The 19,040-nt window shown below is 38.1% G+C and overlaps 1 protein-coding gene across 1 annotated transcript in view; it reads right to left on the bottom strand.

The window, feature by feature from the left end:
- Positions 1–4,231: 4,231 nt before the first annotated feature.
- The window catches only part of LOC129366641 (WD repeat-containing protein 70), a 38,024-nt gene continuing 23,215 nt past the window's right edge, over positions 4,232–19,040 (bottom strand). Inside the window, exons 11-18 of the mRNA XM_055040616.1 lie at positions 18,620–18,719; positions 18,142–18,226; positions 17,902–18,040; positions 10,281–10,381; positions 9,507–9,586; positions 8,129–8,245; positions 5,468–5,630; positions 4,232–4,930 (exon numbers count right to left, since the gene is read on the bottom strand). Coding sequence (XP_054896591.1) covers positions 4,843–4,930; positions 5,468–5,630; positions 8,129–8,245; positions 9,507–9,586; positions 10,281–10,381; positions 17,902–18,040; positions 18,142–18,226; positions 18,620–18,719 — 873 coding nt within the window. The 3' untranslated portion in view covers positions 4,232–4,842. The remainder of the gene's footprint in view (positions 4,931–5,467; positions 5,631–8,128; positions 8,246–9,506; positions 9,587–10,280; positions 10,382–17,901; positions 18,041–18,141; positions 18,227–18,619; positions 18,720–19,040) is intronic.

The following is a 19,040-nucleotide window of genomic DNA, read 5'->3' as shown; positions in this document are numbered from 1 at the left end:
ATCTAACCCAAACAGTTTTCCTCAGATACGAGGAGATTGGTCAGCATGTAAAGCAGACCTCAGCCTTAAGAATCACTAAATTTGCAGCAGTCCAAATCCAAATGCCTTTGAAGTAAAGTTTCATGGCTAAATGAAATAAAAACTGCATGGAGAAAGTTAAGACGAAGGTTTGAAACGCATTTCAATAACTGTCAAGTCAGGTGATGGGAGTCGATGAAATATCAAAGGAAGACCGTGAATTCTTAAAATCCATCTCCAGTCAACATTTTTAAACTGTTGAGTGTTCAAATGGGATGACAGAAAGGATAATGCACACCAATCTTATATCTCATATGTAATCATCCTGATATAGCTGTATTTTAAACTTATGGATTATGGTTAAATCAATCAATTTTTGCTATTCCACCCTGCAAAAATAAATATTTACACCCATAATTAGTGTATGTAAGCTTATAGAAGCTACATAATCTTGCTGCTGTCATTGTCAACACAAACATGACATAAAATTCTGTAAAAAAATGTTGGTTTAGCGGTAAATTTAGACAACCGTTTGAAAGGTGGCTTTCTCTTTCTGGCTTTCTCTTCTGGATTCTTGAACAAGAGCCGAGGTCATACGATAAACACAAGCTTGTGGTAAAGAGCCACTGAGTTTTAAATCACTGCACTGGAGAATCTTTCCACTGTGGCGGAAAGATGTGAAAAAGTCGATGGCAGGAAGGGCTGACGCACACGCAGACAGTCATAAAACAGCGACCAACTAATAAAATGCAAGAACACAATTGTGTTTGAAGCTCATATTGTGCCGATTTCAAAGTTTTCCAAATTAATTTCGGCAGGCTACTCGAATAAGCTAACACACTTAATGTTTAAAATTCATTGACTTGTTCCTTTCCCTTTTGGTTTTTCAGAACACCAAAGATGGGAGGAATTTGAAGGAAATTATTACTCAAACATTTTGAGTCAAAGTTGATTTAAAAAATGGATTAAAACTTTTATTTCTGAATATATGAATTAGCTGTTTTTACAACCTTTGTAGACTCAAGTGTTCTTGGGCATTCTCTGCATACCTGTTTATGGTGTTCATTCTTATCCTCCCACTAAGTCAGACTGGGTGGGCAGAGTGGATGGAGGGCCAATTTTATGTCCTTCCTGAGATGTTCACTTGTAATTACATTTGGAGTGCAGACTGTGATCCTCTAAGAGACTTTCATAGATCGCTCCTTTTCTTTTGTTTTCTTCTTTCCTTTAGTTGACCAGGTAAAGTCACGTTGAGACCCAGAGCCCATCTGCAACACACAACTTGTTACACAAATTAAACCACATACACAAACTTAAATTACAAGACAGCTTAAAAAGCATTGGCACACAACATGATGCTGCCACCACCATGCAAGGATGGTGGTAGGCATGTGATAAGCACACGACTCTTGGAGTTTGGACCAAAAGGTTGTGTTCTTTTTTCCAGGCTGAAATCAGATCAGAATCGGATATCATCTGCACATTTCAAGGCATTTTATGCAGTGCACTGCTGGTCTTGTCCTGCAGTGGGACACTGAGATATTGTTTCAGCATAACACGTTTATCAAAGGTATTCACTTCGATGCTATGTTGCACATCAAGGCCTGAAAGTCATACCCCTGGATGAGTAACAGCATTCTCGAGCAGTTACAAATGTCCGCCACTGGAATCCATTAGACGGTCCGATTCTGATCAGATTTGTTTTTGAAACCCTCCAGAAAACTCACAAATGGTGTTTCGACTGCATCTGCAAGGGTTGTACACATTTATAAACAGCCAACAAAGGTCTACTCAGATTCACTCAGGTCTACTTTTTATAGTTCTTCAGGAAGCCAGCAGATAACACTAGCATAACATTTCTGCCAAAAAAAACCCCCAAACATTCTTTGTAATTTGAGTGAATTGAGCCCTTAATAGGTCTGTTTAAATCTCTACCTTGAGGCAAGTGTTTCCACTCCACACTTAGCTTCTCAATTTCACACACACCGCTGTTGTATCACATGATTTCAGCGTAGCCAGGCGTCTCCCTTCACTTACTCCTGCTGCTTTCTAAATGTTATAGAGGCCTGGAACCATGAACCAACTCTGCAGCCTTCTTTTCAGAAAATGAGGTACTTAGATGTTTTAGTGCTTTCATATTTATTCTGGTCAAATCTTTGTCTCTGATTAATTTTACAACAGCTGGATGTTTGTGGGGACAAAGATATTTGAACTGTTCTCTTGTTATTTCCATTGGCAATAAAGTTATCAGTTTTTGGGTTTTGCGTTTGTATGTCACCAATTAGAAACATCAGTAAAATGAAGGACCAACACGCAAGACTAATCCTGTTGTTCACATTTCTTGATCAGGCATAGAATATAATTTTGTACAAAAGTATCAAAACCCTGTGAACTTCTTGGATGTTTTCGCTTTCCAGCAAGAAATTTTAATGGGTTTCACCTAAATCCCAAAGGTGGAATGTACATTTGCATTAAAGACCCTCTGAGTCAGAATATTTTGAAACTACCTCTCTTCACAATTACAGCTGCAGACTGGTAGGTTTGACTACCAGCTCTGTACATCTGGAGACTGAAAGTTTTGCCTATTTTTAGTCAGAATATCTAAATCTCCATCAGAGAGCATCCAAGAACATCAATTTTAGATTTAGTAGTGGACTTTGACTAAGCCATTCTGATCCATTAACGTTCTTTGATCTACATAAACCATTTCTTTGCAGCCCCGGCTATAAGTTTGGTGTTGCTGCCCTGCTGCTGGAAGGTGAGCCAGTCATTCGCTCAAACAGATTTTCTCCCAGGAATGCTCTTTTTTTTTTAAATCAAATCTACAAAGCTTTCCTTTCTCAGCAAAAGGAAAGTTTTTCTGCAGCATGATGCTGCCACCATCAGGTTTCACAGTGGGGATGTTCAGAAAGACAGGCCACACATAGACCAACAGGTTGATTTCTATTCTTATTTACTTGAGTGCAAATTCCTTGCTGTTTGCGCTGTCCCTGTATGATTTGTGGCAAATTTTAAACTTTATTATTGTTTTGTTTTTTTTTTCATTTCTACAACAGCATCATTTGTGGAGAGTATAAATAAAAATTTCCTTTAGTTATACTCTGCTTCTCTCTTTTAATCGGTTTTGTCATACAGTCGTGTCTAGCGAGGGTTTGAGTTGTACAACTATTTGATCCATCAGTTGCGGATAACGTACTGTACACTGCTGCACAAAATGTTCTCCGCATGAGAAGTTCCTGCTTAAAACTCCTCCACCATTTTCTCCCCGATCTGTCTGCTGTGTTCCTTGGTCTTCATGATGCAATTTGTTCTCTAAAATAACTCTGAGTCATTCCCAAAACCGCTGCAGTTACACAGAATACAAATGGATGCCACACTTCCAACTTATAAGTTGTGAAAATAATTTAAAAAAAATTTAAAAGAAAATGAAACCATAGAAATTTACTACTATGCACTATTAAGAGCTCAACTATTACGTAAAAATAGAAGGAAACTAATACAACAAAATGTGAAAAAGCTCTACGAGGCCCAGCATGCTGCAAATAAAAACTCAGACTAACACGTGGTAAGCAGAGGCTGCATTCCAAAGAGATGTATAAAATGCTGAACACAAAAGTGGCTTTCATTAAGCATCGCAGACATATTTCATTTAGCATTATCCAAAAGAAACATTTCCACGTTCAAAGTCAGAGATGAGAAAAAGCTGCAGGTACTAAGAAGGAAAAACCTCCTTTAAAGCTTCAATAAATTCTGTGTTGGACCACAAGACATATTCACAATTCTTGCTGAACTCAGTGTTGTAAAATTAAGACGCTCAACCTCAAATAAAAAAGAAAAAAAAAAGTGTTTACTTTGTGAATTAAAATTGCCTGGCCAGCAAGCCAATATCAGAGCCAAGGTTGGGATCAAGAGCATAACTTCCTGGAGGTAACACCCTCCCCACTGCACAACCACATCTTAACAACAGCTGAACTTTTAAATAAAAATTAAGCACCCCTGATTTGCCAGTTTAATACCGCCATACTTTGTCCACAATCATTTAATTGAAGCAATGCATAGCATGTAAAACCCTTTCAATGCAGTAAGTAAAAACAGCAGGATTGGCTCCGCTATGTATCTTCAGGTTGGAGCTTGTGCCTCACAGGAAAGGCATTCCTTTGATCAGCAGGTAAGACAGATCAGACTAAGCTTCAGTTTGGATGAAATACAACTCTTTGACAAGAGGATATAAATTTCTTTATTGAAATTTTGAGTTGGTTTACATGGTGTGGCGAAAACAAGAAATAATTGAAGGTTTTGCTGTTAACTACTAAAAAAAAAGCACAGCTTTTAAACTGTCAAGGCCGAAAAAAAAACCAATATTCCCACATAAAACTGGCTGGAATTTCACTACGTCTCCACGATTTGCTCTGCGCAAACTCTTCTTCGTGGTGATCGGCACTGCACCACAAAAATCTGGAGCTGATTTATGAGTCATTGGTAAACTCTGGAGATGAGGGGTGTGAGGACAAAAGAAATTACAAAAATACCGTCCACACAATCAAAACAGACATAAAAAGTGAAGTGGTTCATGTGTAGCAGTGAGAGGAACATAAAACTGTATGATGGCGAGATCAGATTTATGCGCTTCCTTTTTTTCACCGAAGCAGGAGGGAAGAAAAGGGAGGAATTAAGATTCATTGGAGGGCAGAAACATTATGCTTTAGGAATTTAATTGATGTTCTTAAGTATTTTGGCCAGTTCTTTGTGTTTCTGACATGTCCAAGGTCTTTATCAGCTAATCTCATGTAAAAAAAAAATAATAATAATAAAAAAATGGGTCACTCAGATTTTGCGTTTCTTCCACTCCGGTTCTTTGTCAGCCTCCTCATCCTCCTCTGACTCTTCTGCGAACACGGGCTCCGGCTGGGTCCTGCAGGGATTCACAAAGACGAGCAATGATTTAACTGTCACTTTTATTTCATTTCTATTCATGCAGCTTCGGAGCAAAAGCAATGAAGAGCAGAACAAAGAAGTCACCCAGCTGTGAAACAATGAATTAAGTCAGATGCTGGAGTGTCAGAGTGTCAGACCAATGACACATTAAATAAGGCTTAATGAGCTTCAGGCTAAGAAGTTATAATGAGAAGAATGTTGCACACAAACACATTTCTCCAGGCTTTTCTCCAAACGTTCCCAGATGGACGGATGGATAAACAGACAGAGACAGAAAAAGAGATGGATGGAGAAATCAATAGATGGAAGAATGAATTAAGAGACAGACAGTAACAGAAGGATGGGTGAATAGACAAAAAAAATGGACAGCTGTATGACAAGTGGATGGACAGAAGAATGGATGTACTGATTATATGTGTGCATAAATTAATGGACAGAAGATTGGATGATTGTGTCCCACTGTACACTATTGAGACAGATTGAGAGGTAAAATGCTGAAGAATCATGAATTTACTGTTTGTAAGCCGGGGCGATCCAGTATGGGTTCTCCGATGCCTCCTTGGCGTGACGCAGGATGGCCTCTCGCGGGTTACTGTCGTCCGTTTTATCCAAAGCGATGTTCTTCACGATGAACGAAGACAGCGTGCCCCCATGTGCTGCTACTCTGCCTCCTCGACCTGCGAGGGCACATGGATCAGTGGGTTAGAGACTCTTTGCACGTTCTTAGAAAGCAGGGGGAAAGAAAATCAACAAATCCCAACTTTAGGTAAAGCTCGGGCATGATCAGTGAGGAGACATTCACCTTACTTAGGGCCACTGATTTAGAGCTCTGGCTCTGGATGATGTTATCTACTAAAATATGCGACACTGAACAGACACTGATGTTATCTTGCATCACAGATCTGCTTACGGCAGATGTGTTGGTCACAGTGTTAACAAAATCAGATATAAAAGTCATTTTGAACAACAGTTTATATTCTTCTGTTATCAAATGTTTGTAAAGTTTAATCTATTTGATGAATTTGACTTCACCTCCTTCTTTCCAGACAATGTAAAAACCAGAGTTTAAATCTGGACCAACATAAAGTATGCAGGGAGTTCCTGCTGTAGCGGCCCAGCTGTGTTGTTTGGGGATCGAGAGCCACATCCAGCCATTTGCTTGTAAGCTTTGAGCCAACCACCAAACATTACCTTGCACTTATGCGAAGTCAGTTCACACACAAGATAAACATAATAAGGAAAGTCTATAATCTGAGAGGCACAAGTCACCCATCAAGAAGTCACTTTCCTTTTCATAGAATGGACCTATTTCTGAATTTCTCCTCCTTCTCTAAATCTTAGTGACTCATGTGTTTTATTTATACAGAAACGTGTGCAATGATACTCCCTGGACCAATTTCAGATTCTAAAAATGTGTAAACCATGAGCTGGGTATGGTTTTACTTAAACAACATAAAAACCTCCCAAGGTCTTAAGAGATGGGGTCATCTAGACCCCATGAGTTCCTGACTCATGTCCGGATGGGTCGCGCTGACACAAGTGTGTGCTTTTATGAGTTCGATTTTTTTTGTGTGGTTTCAGAAACTGACAATTTAATGGGACAACCCCCACCACTTCCCCACGACATTTGTCGCGCTCCTCCTGAGCGTCGTGCTAAGACTGCATACACAGCCATAACGGAAAGACAACAAAAAAGGAAAATAACAGAAAATAAAAACCTTTTTTAATCGTAAAAACCTGGAATGATAAATAAAGAACAACTAATCCTTCTTGCGGCATTAACAAAGCATGGTTGACAAAATAGTTTTTCCTTTTTTACAAGACTGCTTAAGTTAAGTGTGGTTTGTGGGAAACAAATGCAGTTGGATTTTCATTAGGTTATCTGCTAAACTCCCTTTTTTTTGTTCTTTTTCACTGTGTAAGAACAAAGCTGAAATACACACTGGACTCAACCACAAAAGCCCCAAAAAGATTCATCCTTTTTTGGGCTTTTGCGGTTGAGTCCAGTTTGTTCAGAGTCAAATTGGACTCACCTTCGCCAAGTTTAGTTTATAGTTTATTTGCTCTAAAACACAGAGACACTCATGATAATAATAAAGGTTGTTAGTCAATCAACATTCCAAATAAAATCACAGAAATTCAAAACAAAGTCAAATAAAAATAATTCATAAGTGTTATAATAGATCAGGTGTATTATTATGTCAGTACGTGCCTATTATTACATGTTTGTTACAAATTTTAAATTTGTAACGAATATTTCCTCTCATCACAGCTTTAGTGTAACAAATATCTACTGAATACACAGGATCAACAATTAAATGAAGACAAGAAAAAGTCAGAAAAAGAAATATAAACCCAAAAGACAAGAGAAGACAGAAAAAAACTGAAAGATTAAAAAGTAAGCAAATCGCATCATGAAAGTTTCAATAAAATTTTAAGTATCTGATTTAAAAACTGCTATTTATCATTTTGTTTCAAGTCTCTTTTAAATATATTATTATTTATGCATTTATGTTTTGGCAAAACTGTCACAAAGTTTAACCCAAGCAAAAGAGAAACACAAACTTTTTAATCTAATAATATTTTTTTGTTTTAAGTAAAATTTCTAAAATACTGTCTAAATTAATCTGGATGTTTTCTAGTCAAGTGACACCAGGCTTACTTAGAACTCACTGGGTTAGTTATGTTTAAATTAGTTCATCTTATTTTATTGTTGGATTATTTCATTTGCTCCTGATATGCAAGCATTTACAGCTTACATCGCCACAAGTTCCCAAAACAGAGAAACTGCTCGACATAACTCGGCAGCAGTGAGCCTGGAGACAAGAGAAATGTCGTCTGTGGTTTGTTGGAGTTCAAAACTGTTTTTAAAAATGAGCATTTTTACATTTAAATACAACAATTATGGTTTTTCCTGCATTATTTTCATTGCAAGGGTTGGCCATATCTGGCAAATGGCCAGGATGTTTGAGAGGCCAGTTGCTCCACATGGGCTGGACTGTGTTACACCAACTGCAGCCTCACACATCTGCCTAAAACAAATAGATTATCTGTCCAGTTACAAACTTGACACTTCATATGCTTGAGAGCAGCTGCAAAAGAAACTTGTGTCTCACTTTTTTCAGCTGAGATGATTTTTTTATTTTTATTTTAATATATATATTTAATATGTTACCTGGTCCAGATACAGGCGGCTCGGGTTTGTGCGATTTCTTCGGGTCCAGTCTGTCCTTCTCCAGCTGTTTCCGTGTACTCCGCTGTCGGGCCTCTCGGAACATGGGCAGAGCATGAGCTGGAGAGAGTAAACAAACAAATGTGAGTCCGAGTGGTGAACAGTCACATGGCCCCAGCAAACAAAAACACAAGAACCAATTATAACTCTAAATCGTCAGCCACCTCCTGGTGTAATTTACACCAACATTTTCAGCCACTCCATTTAACCTTAGACGTCTCTGAACGCCACCATAACAAAGGCTTCCCATGCTGAACTCCAGGAGCGTGCGGGTGACCGTGTGCACGATTAGGTGTGAATGAGTGCACTCCGAGTAAGTTCGGCGACGCTGTCTGAGCGTGTGTGGGCGACAGAGCATCTGTTTCAGGAAGTGTGTATGCTCTGCTCTCATCTTCGGGGGTTACAAGGAGACACTTTAGTGAAGAGCTAGATTAAGTGATTTTCCATTCAGGCGCTTCTGTCGCTGCTCAGTGTTAATTCTTCTCCATGCCACATTAAGCAAAAAGGTTACTGTTAACAGATTCCCTCGCTTTTCTCAATGGGCCGTCACTCGCTTCCTGCCCCGTCTAATTTTCCAGTGCCAAGGCATCAAGTGCGTCACTCACCACTTGGAGCAGCGAAATGGTCGACTATTTTACACCCTGTTGGCACGACGATGAGCTCACATGATGCGTCTGAAAAGCCTGAAGCAGTTCAAAAGGTAAATGTTGCCCGGGGTCGGAGGAGATGGGAGGCACGCACAAAAAAGATGACAGCCTCATGTGTCAGTGTTACGGTTGCGAGAGGGCGGCAGTTTGGAGTGTGTGCGGCAAAACCAGCAGAAGATCACGCCGGCAAGGGCGAGAGAGGAGGTCATCCTCTCGTGATTCCTGCGTGACAGGAAAGTACATAGCGGTCGCGTGGCTATCGATTCAATAATCCACACTCAAATCCATCAGCTAATGGAAGGGGTGAACATCCAGAACAAGCTGTCGCTCCATCCAAAAAGCCCTGCGGCATCAGATGGAGTTCGTCTGAATATCTGAGTGCGGGAGGTAGCATTAGAGCTGGCCTGACGAGAAACAGGCTCTGCTTGTCAAATCTTTGAAAAAGGTTTCCCAGATTATTTGTATTTACAGTAGCCAAATTGTAGGCAGACCACAGTGCTCAGCAGAGGCTGGAGACTCTTTGCAACAGGGCTTTGAAAGATGAACTTTAATCTGACGACCATGCAAGATAAATTGAGAGAAGCAGGAACGTTGCTGTTGCTGAGAGTTGCTGTTGTTGTGAAACAACCTCATTGTATTCCAATTCTGTCCCGTAAAAACATGGAAGAACTTACGCGTGATGATGTAATCTTGTGTTAGCGTCTCCGCGTGTTTCTCTTTCCGCTTGCTCTTTACCACACACAGCTTGGCCCCTCTGGAGGAAAAAGATCAGAAGCAAAATGGCTGAGCGATGATTTACAACATGTTGAACAGAAGATGCAATTTTCTAATACAACTTTGCATCTGCAGCCAAATCTTATTGTACCATTTAAACATGGAGGTAAAATTACTGTTATGCATGTCTATCCAAAAAGAACAGTACAGTATTTGCTTTGATTAAAACACTAAAAATATTCTAAGATTGGGGTTAGATTGCTGCATCTGGGCATCTTTCCTTCTTTTATTTTGTACAGTGACCATTCATTGAGAATTTAAACTCCGGTTTGAAAATTTGAAAGACAGCTTTAAATGACAGAAATTTTTCAGTGAGAGGGAGCTTATATCCTGCACAGGTCGCCTGTCATCACAGGGAAACACTGACTCACATTCGCATCCAGGCTCATAATCTCACCTGAGGGAATTTTAGAAATTTATGAACCTAAATTTCATGTTCTTATAAAAGGATGTGAAGCCAAAGTCTTTTTTAAAATAATGGACAAAATCAATCACAATTCAGTGTTTCTGGGTAGAAAGCTTTTTGAATTACTCAATCAACTCTTTTCATTGGTTTCTGTAGATTAATACTTAGGAATCCCTGTACACTGCTTTTATTTAATTAGAATTATTTTAATAGTCACAATTTTAAAAAAATAATTGTTGTTTGCTGATGGAGGTTCACCTGAACATACCTGTGACTTTTAACTGGATCGTAGTACACCTTGGCCAGTCCGTTCCCAGTACCCACCATAATCTGGTTCAGTTTGGGATGCCACAGGCAGCGAACAACACTCTGCATCAAACACACATAAAATTACTTACATCAGTTCAATTTTTATATACATATTTTTTTTTATATATATTTTACATCCTTCCTAAGTATTTAAGAAGGGTGTAAAATGGAAGACTGCGTCATTCTTTTGGTTTTTGACAGGCTTGTGTTCCCACTACTTAGACAACAGGAGGTAACAATCATATTTTATTCCCCACAGTAGTGAAAATGTGCAACCCAGGTACAGTGAGGAGAAGTCCCAGTGTGCTCTGCTACTCTAGTTGACTATATTTGGTTAGTGGGATGAGGGCTGAATCTCACTGTCTGTGTGTGACAGATGGCCTGGTGCCAATAGGCGAATGTGACCACATTTATCCAGAGACGGGTGTGTGTAACTCTCTCTGTGTGTTTATTTGAGAGAGCAGCATAGAGAGGGAGCAATATAAGAACAGCTGTTCGACAGTGATTGAGCTCTTCAGCTCATTCTGATATGTGAGATGCAACACATCTAAAAAACACTCCTCCAGTAGCGCCTCATTTTTCCCACTCGCTTAAAATGTCTGAGTGATCTGATTGGGGGGCATCTAAAGGAGTTTTGTGGGATGGGGGGCTGGGTAAGAGCACGCATACAGTGAAAGCTGCTTAACGTCCAGCTGTTCAGCTTCCCATCAGGACACCAGAGGAGCGAGTCTCAATCGTACACGCAAAATAAAACATGCACGCACAATCAAAGCAGCGCAGACATTTGTACAGAAAAACCACATTTCTTGTTCACTTTTTTCCCTTAATTTAGCATTTGGTAATACCGTGCATTACAGACGATCATTTCTCATTTGGTGGAAGCAGTAATCTACATACACCGATACATTTTTTATTTCACAGGAGTCACTTCTCTGTGATTTAAAGAGAAGTTGTTGTAATGTTATGGTTGATCACTTTACATCAACACCGTCATGTCAGGAGGTCACAGTGTCGTTTAACTCTGCAGCGAGATGAAGGTTAATCTGCTCAACCAGATCAGCTGATTATAACAGAGAGACCAATTTAAATTAAATGAGCCTCATGCTTTCAATAAAATACTAGTAGCTTTAAATGACCTCAAAATGAATGAATACTCCATGGTCTTTTTACATTTTGTCATGAAAAAACGAATTTCATTCCATTTCTTTGGGATTTAGGAGATCAAAAGTAGTGCATCCTTATGAAGCAGCACGGAAATACAAGATACATGGTTCAAAGTCTTTTTTGTTTGTTTTTTACAAATAAAATCTAAAATTGTGGTATGGATTTATTTTAATCCATACCACTCTTCCACTTTTATGCAAGAGTGGAAAAGCTAATGCCAAATAAAAACAATACAAGAAACAAAAGAAAGTCCCATTTAAAGTTTGATTTAAAATAAAAAAAGGTAACAGACAAGAAAGATTTGCTGATGAATGTACTCTGGTTAGATGAAATCTAAATTCAGCAATACTGGAAGCCTATTGCAGGTAGTAAAAGATTGGAAACAATGACCAACATTTCCAGCAGTCAGACATATGCCAAAAGATCTGCAGCGACACAGGTGGACTTTGCTAATTCTGTGATTTCTGAAGAAGACTGGTTGTTTTACAGCATCAAACTTCGATGGAAGAAAAATTCAGTTTTATTTTTACTTTTTATTTTCCCTTTTATTTGAAAATATTTTGAAAAGTAAAAAAAAAATTACATTTTTCTTCCATCAAAGTTTGATGCTGTGAAAGGATAACATATGGGAAAAGGCTCAATAGGCATATAATACAATTCTCTATAAAAGTTTTCTGAATTGATGCTATGGAAGACATGATACATGTATCAGCATGTAAGTCAGCATCATGAGCTGAAATCCAGACACTCTGGGTGTGCTCCAGTGAAAATGTGTAATGGGTTATAAATTGGCCTGTCAAGAATGCTACACTAACAGTGACAGTCGACTCATTCGAGCAACAATGAAGAACAAAGTCTGAGGTCTGGTTACACTCCAGAGGTGCCATCAAAGAATCCAGGTTAGCAGCACAGGCAGATCAGCCCGTAGTAATCGTAAATCCCAAATATCCAGCCAGGTACCGTAAACTCAGCCCATTTGAGTTCACTGAACGGTCTCCTCAGACTCAAACAAATCACTCTGTCAACAAACTTCATAGAAGCAGAACTGCAACAGCCCAGCTGAGTGCAGCCCGCACCACAACTGTATGCACAAAAACTAGCACACACACACACACACACACACAGCCAAGCCCTGCTCGGCCCAGCTTAATTGTTGGACTTCTTTCCAGAAATTCAGAGAAGCATGTTTATACTCCAAGAATCCCTGTTTACACTTTGTGTTTGCAGAGTTGATTCATGGAAGAAGACACTTTAATCAGTGTGTTCACCAGCAGCAAGATTCAGACGTCTATGTCCCACCAGATTAAAATGCGAAAGGACTGAACAAAGGTAAATGATTTGCCACCCACTTTCACAACATTTATGCCAATTATGAAATAAAGCCAGGCAACAGTAATGAGACCCGGCAGTATGCTACAATCCTTGTTCAGCACTGGTCGGCAGGCCAATTTAAACCTGCAGGAGAAAGGAAAACCAAATGTTTACCATTTAAGCCCCATGCTGTGACAGCTACTGTCCAAGAAGAAAGAAACAATACTTGAACAACTGGCAACGTCTTTCTGTCTGCCACACACCCTTTTAAAGCTCTTGGCGGAAATATAAGCTCACTTAGAAGAAAGCCTCCCTTTATTTCTGTGGAAATAATGATGTACAGAGCATATAAGAAGAAGTAAAAGTTAGTTAAACAGGACGGATCTGTTTAGCTAACAGATCCGTCAATTTGCTTATTTAAATTGACTTAATATTTCATTTAATGTTTAATGTTTGGATGAAAAGAGCAGATTTTTAAAATCTCAATTTAAACACTGCTTCTAGTGAGCAAGAACTCACTCTTACTCCTACATTTCCAAAAAATAAATAAGAAACACATCAGTGCTTTGTCTTTAACTGTACAAAACATGTTGAAAAATAAAACAATGTCAATACAACAATGTCTTGAAAAAAGTATATATGTGCACCAACTTAAGTGAAATTTAAAATACTTTTGTCATTAGTAAATAAGAAGCATCAGCTGACTGTGAGTCTTATAAAGCAATAGTTTTTTAAAAGAGGTTCTAGTAAAGTTATTGTAAGTAGTTAATAGCGTTTCTGTTTTAGATAAATCTCTCAGCAAATTTATTTAGTATAAATAGAGATCAGCTGGTTCTGGAGCCTGAATTAAGGTGATGGCTGGCCAGACATTGGCCAAGAGCAAAGTGGTAAACAGTTTTAACTGTTTACCAGGGATATTACTTATTTTTTTTTATAAATAATTTACTGCTATATCACACAGTAACTAACCACATATGCTTTTGGTCTTCTGTGGGACACTGGCTCTTCAGTCCCACAATGTCTCCTTATTTCCCATGTAAATAATAATCAATGTAACCTAAAAGTGGTTCAAAGGTTCTTAAAATAATGCTCACATAAACCAGAGGACATTTTGGGGAAGGGAGTTGTTTTACGATACAAGATTGATCCTAGATGAAGGCAAGAATTTATTTATTAGTAAATATTAGACTGCTTATAACCTTTTAATTGAATCTCACATTAAACATGCTGACTTATTGTTAAGATTATCATATTTTAAATTTAAGGGCTTCATAAATTTCGAAAAATAACTCAAGCTATTGTAGATCACTTGGCTCACCAGCGACTTGTAATAGCTTAAGCAATTGTTGTATCTGTTTGTTGTATGGCTTAAGCAGGCGGAAAATATAACTGTCAACATTTTGGTTTGTTTTTACTGTAGTGATTTACACCAAAGTGGCATACCTTCAAAGTGCTCTTGCAGTAAGGTAAGGATTACTTATAAGAGCCCATTGAAATCCTTGTTTTTAAGCCAAACCTTGTTAAAGATACTTTGGCATGATGAAGAAGCTGGCATTGGATCATTTAACAAAAATGCTTTTATTTTCATTGGTTGAATATACAGTAACTTGCTTCTAGGAGCCACATTTTTTGGCGGGTTTGCTGGATTGACTGAATGTATGGAGCTTAATTCCTATTATTTGCTACAGAGTGGTTTACTGTACTGTGTCTTGTTGTTTTGCCAGTGTACACATAAATCTAATTTTGAGGGGAAGTCAATAGAAAGTGCAATTAATGATGAAACATCCTAATTTAACATGTGACTAAATGCCTTTTAAGACTATGTGAACCATGAAAGTTAATTAATTAAGCAATAGGAAAACTAAAACTATGCATTAGATATTTTTTTTATTTAGTAAAACTAAACTCATCTATACAGTGACAAATTCTTTATTTTACTATAAAACAGTCATTTAAGATTTTCTAAGGACTTTTTAAGACATGGCCTGCAGAAACCCTGTATATCATCCACTGATGATATACAGTAAATAACCAATTTAAGTGAAGCTTAAAATACTTTTGTAATAACAAAAGTCAGCTGAATATTTGTGAGTTTTATAAAGATAAAACTCCACATCTGCAGGAGTTTATAACACACATGTTAAGCAGAAGGAAAGATGGTTTTATCAACTTTCAAGAGAAAGCAAGCGGCAGCTTAAGAGACTGTTTCATACAGCCAGGCAGTAGAACAAGTGAAAGGGGCAATAGAAAAATCACTTCCAAATGTTTACCCTCCCCTCAGTAGAGTGAAAAAGAAGACAAACGTCCACAGAGTGATGCAAAGGAGCAGAGTTGTGGGGAGCTAAATACACTCTTTGACCCCAAGTGTGTCCTTTGTCTGGTGCTTCCTAGACTGAATCTGGGTGCAAACAGACTCTGTCAAGAACATAAATCAACAACAGTAACTGCTTGGTCTTGGGATTTTCATGCTTACAAGGGATATGTGGTTTGTAATGAAATACCTTTTTCAAAATTGTCTTTTATAAAGTCAAAATGATGACCAAACAACAACAACAAAAAAAATTGCATCTTGACTTTTTTGAAGGCGGCAATTAGTACTGAAAATTCATGCTTCATTTTGAGAGACAGTCACACAAACAATCCTGGAACAAGTCATCGCAAGACAGATTACTGCCTTGGCAAAGGCACTTCCTCTTTACCGTCTGGGTTGAATTTTAATGCTGGTATTTTTAGCATTTTTTGCCATCAGAAGAAATAATACAATATTTTCAGATAGCTGCACTGACAGAATCATGTTACTCTCACTGTTAAGTTTAAGCAGACATTTAACAATTAAAAAAACATTTTAATTGTTTTGACAGCTGAGTGCTGAAGTATTGCATCAGAAGTGTGGCTTTGCATGGGTGTGTTTAGCATGAACAACATGCAAAGGTTTGTAGCATTCCAAATGACACCTTCAATGTGTTTATTTAACCGGTCTGAGTGTGTATTTCTTGCTCCAGCCCTGGAGAAGACAGTTACTGCTGAAGACATTAACCTCTGTCAAACTGTGGTGTTATGGCTACAGAGAGATCAAAAGCAGGATGCGACTGGACACATGTTTCTATAGTAGGCAGCAGCAGCTCTGGACTGCAGTTTAGCACCTATGATTGGCTGACTCCATGAAATGCAACTCTCAGAAAGCGGGATTAGCTTAAAGCACACCATTTGCTACTGTGTATGAAACATGATGATTGTGACCGCAGATAATTGCATTTCTAATACACTCAGCACATTTAAGAGCTTCACATCTTTCCTGGCAACAGTTTGAGTAAAATGGTGGAATGAGATCCTTTCTTTCTTTATTTTATTCCCACAGAGTTTGCCTCGAGTCATTTTAAGATGTTTCTCCTTAGGCCAAGATTTTCCCCAAATGCTGCAAGACTTACTTTTTATGTGAAAATGGAGCAAAATTAAATTTATTACCAAAATACAACCATATTGAGACATATAATTTTATAAAGGGAGATGCTTAGTTACTACCACGCGATGTTAAGACTGAAAGGGGAAAAGATTTTCCATTTTAAGCACAATGACTCATTTAAAATATGTTTAGGCTTAAAAGGCAATATTATCCAAAGCCAAAGAAAATCTAATATTTTGCCAAAAAATGCTGAACTTTCTACATTAATTTCACATATTGACAAGAAAAACTTGGACATTCACCAATAACAAAAAGTCAAAAATCTGCAACAATAAAGGATAATTTTTTATGACCAAAAGCATAAATTTCCAATCATGAAAGTAGAAATATCACCAAAAATTTGGAAGACAACTCTTCAAATTATCAGGAAAATCTCTGAAGTTTTGGAAGATTATAAAATCAGATGTGCTTGGCAAGAAATGCCCAAAGTCTTTTATGGATGAAGTGGTACATTTCGGAGATGTGACATTTTCAGAAGTCTGGTGAAATCTCCTCAATACATATAAACCTTAAACTCAATGACATATTAACTCCACTTAAATTTCTATTCATAGGAGTGGTCTTGGGTAAAATGTGAGTAAGTCAACTCCTTTAAATGTGAAGCAGGCCCACACATGGAGTGTCTCAGGAAACGTCTGTGCTTGGAAAACAGAGACGTGAATCAGGATAACACATTTTTGCTTTTTTGACACAAGTGAATCTCCAGATGTCACAAATAGTAGGAAGGAGGATTCCTCAGAGGAACAGTCTTATGTTGTCTGTCTTTCTACTCCCTGCACAGTTTCAGTTACTTTTTGGCAAAATAAAAATAAAAAAAATCAAAGTTTACCTTTGACTGAGTAGTATTTTGAAGAACTGCAACTGTTATAGTATAGTTTCAAGTTATTTCACCCATCTCTAGTTACATCAGTAAATGAACAAATATGTTTTCAGAAAAAATTGCACCACTCACAGACAAATATCAAAAGTTTTTGTTAACCGGAGACAAACATTTACTATAAATTTAGGTGGGATATGTGTACAGTGGACATGGTTTACATAAGGGTTCAGCAGCAACCAGAATCTGGAAAGAAAGAACACAGAAGAAAGGACAAAGAAAGAAGGGGAGAAAAAAACACAAAGAAGTAAAGAGATAGAAACAAAAGGCAAAAAGAAGACATAAAGAAAATTAAGGAAAGACGATAGAAAGCAAAAAAGCCCACAAAAAAAGGTAGGAAAGAAGTGGGGAAGCAAAGACAAGTAGGGTTTAGGAGAAAAGAAGAAAATTTAGGATGTACAAAAGGCATAAAGGAAGGAAAAAAACGACAGAAAGTAAAGGAAAGGTGATAGGGTACAAGGAAACAAAGACACAAATAGGTCTATAGTAATGGCACGAGGAAGAAAGAAAAAAAAAGAGTTTTAGAAAGTGAGGAAGAAAAAAAAGGACAAAGGAAAGAAAGTAATGAAGGAAAATAGAATGAACATAATAGAAGGGCAGAATCAAAGAAAGTATATGAAGAAAGACGACCAAAAGAAAGGACAACAAAAAGAAAGATATACTTTCTTACTCATATTTTCATCATCTGTACTTATCTAGACCTGGACAAAACTGAAAATAATTGCTGTCCTGAAAACCTCCAGTGTGTATTGCAGCAGAACTTACAGCGTTGGTGACCTCTATCTCATAGACCTTCTGAAAAGAAGCTCTGTCGAAGAAAACCAGCTTCCCATTTCCCTCCTCCTTCTTCACGGAGGTCCCTGTCACAACAAGCCTGTCATCAGGACTGAAACAGCAGTCGGTCCTGGAAGGGAAAGTCACACATACAAATATTTATAATCTACACGCGATGCACTCATACCAAGAACTGAAAACAAGCAGTCTATAAAAGCGGAGATGACCCACATGGAGAAGTAGTTGGTCAGCCTGTTAGCTTCGTTTACAGGTTTCCTGAAGTTGCGTATGTCCCAGATTTTCAGCGTGTCGTCCCCTGAAAATGAATACATTAATGAAACTTTAAAAGGCAAACTTTAAGGTCTGTATATTATTATGGAAGTGGAACTAAATAGTTAGCTCTCATTTACATTACATAATCATGTTGAAAGAAGGACTATTCCTTCCTCAGTTATTTTTGTTTATGTTTGTGTTAGCAACCTCTTAACGAGATTACATACCAAAAAGCAAAAATCTTTTGGTGTTTATCCACCTCTTGAAAGATTTCCGTGTTTTGTTAGTGGTGGGTCTTTGTTTTTTGTCTACTTAATGGAGGGAAAAGCACTTGATTTGCCTAAAATCCATTGTTTTTATCAAGTAGAGGTTGAATATTTTGATGCCAGTGACTGCAGCTGACTGGGGGCTCTGAGAGTCACAGTGTTTTCCATACCTCCACGGGAAGCAAGAGTGATGCCGTCATATGAAAAGGAGAGGCACGAGGTGTCTGATCCAGGAGTGTGGGCTTGCCGGCAGTGAAACTTTGTATGAACCTAAGAAAAAGGGTGAAAAAAGCAGTTGTCACACTGATTATTGCTCATTCAGGTGTTCTTTTTTTAAAAAATAAGTCAGTCATAATATTTCAGACCCAGCTCCTCTGTAGCTGTGTGTAAAATGTGTTTTATGCTCTCTTGTTATAGGAAACAGCCTGGTCACTGATTTAATAGTAGATGTTTAAGTTTGTCACTACAGTAACAAAACGACCCGTTGGTTCTCTGCGTCTTCAAAACAACATATGGTTCTCATCACAGCTACGAACACTGAACTAGCCCACCACAACCTATGAAACACAAGCAGGTTAACACACTGCAGCA

Source organism: Poeciliopsis prolifica, unplaced genomic scaffold (genome assembly GCF_027474105.1).
Source record: "Poeciliopsis prolifica strain line A6 unplaced genomic scaffold, Auburn_PproV2 SCAFFOLD015, whole genome shotgun sequence".
Classification (NCBI taxonomy): Eukaryota; Metazoa; Chordata; class Actinopteri; order Cyprinodontiformes; family Poeciliidae; genus Poeciliopsis; species Poeciliopsis prolifica.
This window is presented reverse-complemented; position numbering and strand designations above follow the sequence as displayed.